The sequence below is a fragment of the Lygodium microphyllum genome, chromosome 8 (assembly GCF_053477565.2).
Source record: "Lygodium microphyllum isolate KBCC chromosome 8, Lygodium_microphyllum_v1.1.10, whole genome shotgun sequence".
Lineage (NCBI taxonomy): Eukaryota > Viridiplantae > Streptophyta > Polypodiopsida > Schizaeales > Lygodiaceae > Lygodium > Lygodium microphyllum.
The window spans coordinates 89,427,345-89,434,432 of NC_141142.1; the positions used below are offsets into that span (position 1 = coordinate 89,427,345).

The window sequence follows — 7,088 nt, forward strand, 5'->3', positions numbered from 1 at the left end:
AACAAAGTGGTATTGCTAAAAGAAAAAATCAAACACTTATGGAAATGACTCCTTGTATGCTTTAGAGCAAAGGGCTATCACACAGGTTTTGGCTTGAGAGCCTCAAGTGTGCAAATAATGTCTCTTAAATCGTGCACCCACCAAAGCACTAAAGATGAACATACCATTTGAAATTTGGCATGGCAAGAAGCCCAAGGTTTATTACTTCCGGGTGTTTGGATGCATAGCCTATGCACGTATCAAATGAGCTTTGTGGAAAGCTCGATGAAAATGTATTTTTATTGGGTATAGTTAGAATAACAACTATTGTTTGTATGATCCACCTGCAAAGAAAACATTTGTTAATCACGATGTCATCTTTGTTAAAAATGCAACATTTTCACATAATCAGTTTGAGATGTCAACCACCCATAATATAGATAATGTATTTGAGGGTCTTCTGTCACTTTGTTTGGGGTCAACGCTTGTTGTAAATGGCCAAACAAGCATATTATAGCAAGTTGTTGCTGCACTATATGCTCCAAAACAACATGCACTTAATCTTGGAATGCCTTATGTAGTGGAAGATGTAGCATGAAAGGATTGCTATATAAATGTAGATGAAATAGTCCCTAGATGGCTATTACAAACTCTCTAAGAGAGTAGAATGGATGCTCCCTTACCTCAAGGCACTAGAAGGGCTGCTAGACATTCAATACATAATGCGGGAAGATACATTTGATTGATGTAACGGAAGTAGATGATGTTTGTGATGACCATCTATTTATGAGCCCATTGTTAGATGATGAACCTACTTCCTTGGATGAAGCTCAACAAGATGTGCATTGGATGTAGACCATACACGAAGACTTTATTACCACTAACTCTATATGGGATCTTGTGGATTTATCACCTAGCAAAAAGGCAATTGGCATAAAGTGGGTTTTAAAACTCAAACGTAAGACCGGTAGCACTATTAACAAGTCCAAAGCACAATTAATAGCAAAATATTGTACACAAAAGAAGGGCACGGATTATGGAAAAAACTATAGAAAACCAATCAAACATAGACATCATTTTTGAATGGAAATCTACATGAGGATATTTATGTTTCACAATCTCCAAGGTTTTTGGTGAAGGAAAAAGAGTACATGGTCTACAAGTTGCATAAGGCTCTTTATGATCTCAAACAGACTCCTTATACATGATGGCACTCTAAAGTTGATGCTTATTTGGCCAACAAATGATTCAAAAATAATCTAACTCCTCCCACTCTTTACATTATGAAGGGGGAGAACTTATTGGCTATCATTCTTTATGTGGTTGATATGCTGCTCATTGGATCTAAAGAGGACAAAATTGTATATTTCAAAGCTAAATTAAAACATGAGATATTTACACTACTATTTAAGGATTCAATTCATCCAAAATCAACATGGCATCATCATATCGCAATGACAATATATGAACAAGCTTTTACATAAGTTTAATATGCAAGATTGTAAACCTATGTATACTCCTATGGAGCCAAGCCTAAAGCTATCTATGCATAATAATAAAGAGATATCTGGTATTGTAATTTACAACTAGACTGCTGAGTGTCTTATTTATCTTTGTAACACACGCCCTGACATTCAATATACAATATCTCAAGTGAGTAGGCTTATAGACGATCCATGAAATGCCGAACATTGTCATGTTGTTAAGTCGATTTTCATATATTTGCAAGATACTCAATCACATGCATTATTATTTCCCATGCAGAAAGACTTGCATCTACATGCTTACAATGATTAAGATTAGGCTAGCAATTCAAACACTAGACAATCTACTAGTGAATATTATTTCTTTCTAGACCATTCATGTGTTTCATGGCTAAGTAAAAAACAACCTACAATAGCTACCTCGTCTTGTGTGACGGAGTAAAATGTAGCCTTCACAACAACGCTAGAATATGCATGGTTGCGTAGGTTGTTGGCTAATTTACATATATCATTGAAAGATCCTACGCCCATTCTTTCTAACAGAGTGCTATTGTAGAGTGGCACAAAATCATGTGTTTCATGCTTGCATGAAACACATTGAGGTGCGTTACCACTATATCAGAGAGAAATGTTATGCAAAATAGATCAGCTTGATATATGTTCCCACACAAGAAAATGTTACAAACATTTTTCCCAAAGCATTACTACATGAGAAGTTTGAGGCTTTTTGAAAGTCCTTCAACTTACTACCCTTTGGTGATCGATCATCCTTGTACTTCATCACATTGGCATTGCATGGGGATGTTAGAATTTGTCAATTTTGGGCCATGCACAATATAATTTGTGGTGTGGACACTTATTAAAGTGTCAGTGTAGGTTGCCTACACCTAGTGTCCTAGGACATTAAAGTAGTGACACTAGGTTGTAGAGAAAATAAACCTAATTCTAGTTAGTTAGTGGAAGGCTGGTTAGGTCAACCCTTGACCTAAACATTAGTTGTAATTTCACTCTATCCTTCAGTTCAGCAAGTACGCTCTACTCTCTTGCTTCAGCTCTCACACAGTCAGTCTCTTGATTCTCTCCCCTCCATAGCTGGTGCCATTTCTTACATTCCCATGGTTGGCCCTTCCTCATCAACATGCTGCTGGTTGCCACCCCTGATCACTCTGTTTTGCATCCTAGAGAACTGCTACCATCGTTTCGGCCACTCACAGGCCGTCATGTCATCATTGGCAGACTGCTGCTGTCTTTGGGTCATCACACTCTTGGAGCTATTTCTAGCATCTCCAACTCCACCAGCTCAGCAGCAGCCCAATCCTCAAAACATTCTGTGCTTTCTCTGTTTGCCCTAGGATTTTGTTACACTCACAAGGCTTAGCACTTGTGGCATCATAAAATCAAAATAGAAGTAGCTGTCTTCCTCAACTTTGCTGTGGTTGCAATGCTATGTACACTTGACCTTATCATCTTCTGATAGTACATCATAATGACTTTGCTGTTGCTGCTGTTTCTGCTACTGCCATCCACTGCTGCTGGTGCCTGACTGCTTCTTTTAACAGCACCAAGGCTTAGTCCATGCCTTCCTTTGTGACACACAGTCTGTCATCATCTCCAAAGAGCCTTCTCAAAAATTCATTTCAGAACTTTGTACTCCAGCATGGCTGTCCACACATGTGGAAATTCACACAATGTTACACACCTGTCATATTCCCAAGCGGCTCAAAGATTACAACCCAGGTAGGGTGGATCATAATGGACACTAATCATAGATAACCCTCCCTAGATTGGTGGGAAGGCATTGAACCCAAGACCTCATGAAGTATCAAGCCTTACCTTACCACAACATCATCTTAGGCACCTTGATCTTTTTAAGTATGGCAGCCTAAAGTGTAGGTGATTCACCCCATCTCACACACCCACCAAGCAGCTCAAACAGCACAACCACCTGGGAGGGGTGGGTCAAACTGGACACTCACTATGGATAATGCTCCCTAGATTGGTGAGGTGTTGAACCCAAGACCTCCTGAATTACAAAGCTCTACACCCATCATAAGCATCTTGATCCAATCATTTCTGTAAATAATCCATGTACCTCTTTCTTCACCAACACCACCTCCACCTGGTGCACCAGCTGGAATACCTTCTTAGTTGGCTGAACCAGAATACCTGGTTAAGTGCCTTTTACAGCACCATGAACTGTCAGAAAATAAGTAAGGGCAAGAGACTTTGGTCACAATTATAAGATAACAGTTTGAGAACTTGCGCTAGAGTTTCTCAAAGACTGATTTTTTATGGCTGCAAGTCACAATGGTGGCACTCAGAGGTTCACCCCACTACTCAGTTTTTGCAACAAGCTGCACACTTTTTATCTCCAATGTAATCTCATGCTCCACTCTTCAACCGACCAGCTGACATCCCCAATGCTCTGAACTAAGGTAGAGATGTTTGATGGAACAACAAAAGCAGAAGCAAGAGTTCTCATTCATATTAAAACAAGATGCACAAATTTTCTCTCTCGTACTAATTCATGCTCTATTCATTAGACTGATTGCTGGTGTCCCCACTGCTCTCAGTAGTTGCATAGATGTGTGATAGCACAACAAAGGGCGATGCAATAGCCAGATCCATTTCAAATGTTTGAATGAGATCCTCTCCTCGTTTCACATCACTCTGGAACCTGCAGGCGCTCAACAAGGTCATAGATGAAATTGTGGTTGGTGTACATGGCATAAGTCTAAGCAAATGCTCTGCCTCATCAAGCCGTCCTGCCCTCCCAAGGATGTCAATCATGCAGTTGTAATGGTCTATCACTACAGGTATATTGCAACAATCTTGAACAATTCCATCAAACAAGTAGGAGGCCTCATCAACAAGTCCTGCATGGCTGAATGCTGAAAGAATAACTGTAAAGGTGGCTGTATTTGGACTTGTGCCTTCCTGTTTCATTTGATTGAAAAGGTAAAGACATTCTATTGCACGACCACTTTGCGCATAAGCAGTGACAATAGCATTCCAAGAAACAACACTCTTTTCGGTATATCTATCGAACACACTTTGTGCATCCTCTATGTTGCCACATTTTCCATAAAAAGTTACAATAGCATTCCACAAAACAATGTCTGCTAAAAATCCACCATTTGAAATCAAGCAGTGCAACCTCTTGCCTAATGTTAGATTCATGTCACTGCCACATGCAGCAAACATACTAACATAAGTTACTTTATCAGCCAATACACATTCTTGCTGCATTTTCTGAAAAAGTTGAAGCACCAATGCACCCTCTTCATGTTGGCAGTAGCCTGCAATCATAACATTCCATGAAAATGAATTACGATCAAGCATAGTGTCAAAAACTTGTTGAGCATCCTCCATACAGCCGCACTTGGCATACATGTTGGCAAGAGTGCTTTGCAGTACTACGTCTGAAACTATTCCACTACCAACAAGGCATGAATGTGCCTGCTTACCTTCTTGCAGAGCTAACTGACAGGCATATAAATCCAAAATGCTAACAAAGATGGCTTTTTCCACGAGCTCTGCTTGTTGCAGCATTTGTGCCATAAGTTGTGATGCCTGTATAGCTTGCCCATTTTCTTTATATAGTGAAATCATGATACTCCATGAAACAGTAGTCCTTTCTGACACGTTGACAAATATATTAAGTGCACTTTCAAAGGAGCCACAGTTGCTATACATACTCAAAAGAGCTGTCTCCACACCCACATCTAACTTCACTTCACTGATGGCAAGCTGAGCATGTTTACGTTTACCATCAGATAAAACTGCCTTGCTGTCACATGCATTAAAATATGCAGCATAAGTGATCATATTAGGTATCACACATTCTTCTTGCATTTGATTAAAAACCCGAAAAGACATATCACTTTTTCCATGTTGACTGTAGACTGCAATCATGGAAGTCCACGAAACAATAGTTCGCTCAACCATTCTATCAAATGTTCTTTCAGCACATTCCAAGCTGCCACATTTGCTGTACATAGATATAAGAGAGTTGCTAATTGTCACATCAGACTCGAATCCCCTGCTCACAATATGGTTGTGTATTTCTGATCCTTGTATAAAATTGTCTGGACTATTAAATGCAGAGAGGATGCCAATGAAGGTAAACTTATCAGGAGGACATGTTGCATGATCCATTTCTTCAAGGAGGACAAAAGCTTCAGGAGCCTGTCCTCCTTTTGCATATGCTGAGATCATGGCATTCCATGAGATTACATCTCGGAAAGGCATCCTCTCAAACGTTCTCAGTGCATCAGCAATACTACCATATTTTCCGTACATGCTGATAAGTGCATTTCTCACTATTAGATCCAACTCCAAACTGTAGCTCAACACAAGATGGTGGAGCCACTTGCCCTCAGTCGAATAAGCCAGATCAGTGGTACATGCAGTAATGAGTGTAATTAGAATGAATCTGTTTGGTGCTATCCCTTCCCATGTCATTTGTTGAAACAACTGAAATGCATGCCTGACCTGTCCATGTTGAACAGATGCAGCAAGAATAACGCTCCAAAGGGACACAGTTCGGTGCTCCATCATAACAAAAACCTGCCAAGCATCATCTAGTGCTCCACAGTCACAATACAATTGCAAAACAAGGATTCCTAGGGAAGTGTTCTGCTCCAGACTGCTCCTGATGATATGGCAATGGACTTGCTTGCCACCTAGTATGTCTTTTTCCCTAATGCACCATTTCAACTGAGGCTCGTAAACAGCAACACTCTGTTGAATGTCCCTTCGAAAAAGCTTGTCAAATAACTCATCTTTTGGTATGCAAACGCTATCTAACGTCTGAGAGAATCCAATCGTTGGGAGTGTTGTTGTTTTGTGGACTATATCTCTGAAAGCATGACTCATGGCCTGTGTATGGAGGTATGAGAAACTGGTATGTGGCATCAATTTTCCCTTTTCTGAGCGGACACATCCTGGAGGAGAAGAACAGAGACGGTCTGTTTACGTCAAGGTGGCACTCTGACGGGCGATGTGGACGAGCGTATGTTCTGTGTGTTGGTTCTCGACGGCAACCGCTTTCGTCTGAAACATTGTCTCTCAACGAACACGCCATCGTTGATCAACTATGAATTCTTAAGTCCTACTGATCATCGCTTATCCGACTATGGCACCCTTGTGTGAATTCAACTTTAGAGTAAGTCACCTGACGAAAAAAACCCCACATTGCTTATTGGAGCATCTCGCCTTCACAACTCTCGAGTGTGCATGCGCACTCATGTTATCATGCATTCTAAATTATGATTTCATGGAGAAAATACAAAATGATTGTGCTACATGTCCAACTACCTGTAGGTAACTTGCAACCATTTTTAAAAGCTTGAACAAGCAAGTACCTAAGCATGCCCTTACTGGGAATGCTAACAAACTTCTGAGACTATATACCAGATAGACCCTTTCCAACATGAGCTGTGATTGCTTAATCAGTTTACATGGGGTGTAAAGAATGATTGTTGGATTAGCAAGAGTTTAAGTCACTTCATCCCCACTCTCTCTATGTGCTTATTTGCCTCTCATGAAGCCAACCATCATGGGAAGCATGCCACAAACACAATTCTAACCAATCCTATAATTGTGTCCCATGGTTACATTTTG

General features: G+C 40.3%; 1 protein-coding gene across 1 annotated transcript; it reads right to left on the reverse strand.

Annotated features, from left to right (window-relative positions):
* Positions 1-2,087: 2,087 nt before the first annotated feature.
* On the reverse strand, positions 2,088-6,608 carry LOC148032574 (pentatricopeptide repeat-containing protein At5g27110-like). Its single transcript, XM_087683217.1, has one exon. The coding sequence runs from the start codon at positions 6,378-6,380 to the stop codon at positions 3,996-3,998; it is 2,385 nt and encodes a 794-aa protein (XP_087539343.1). The 5' UTR covers positions 6,381-6,608; the 3' UTR covers positions 2,088-3,995.
* Positions 6,609-7,088: the final 480 nt, after the last annotated feature.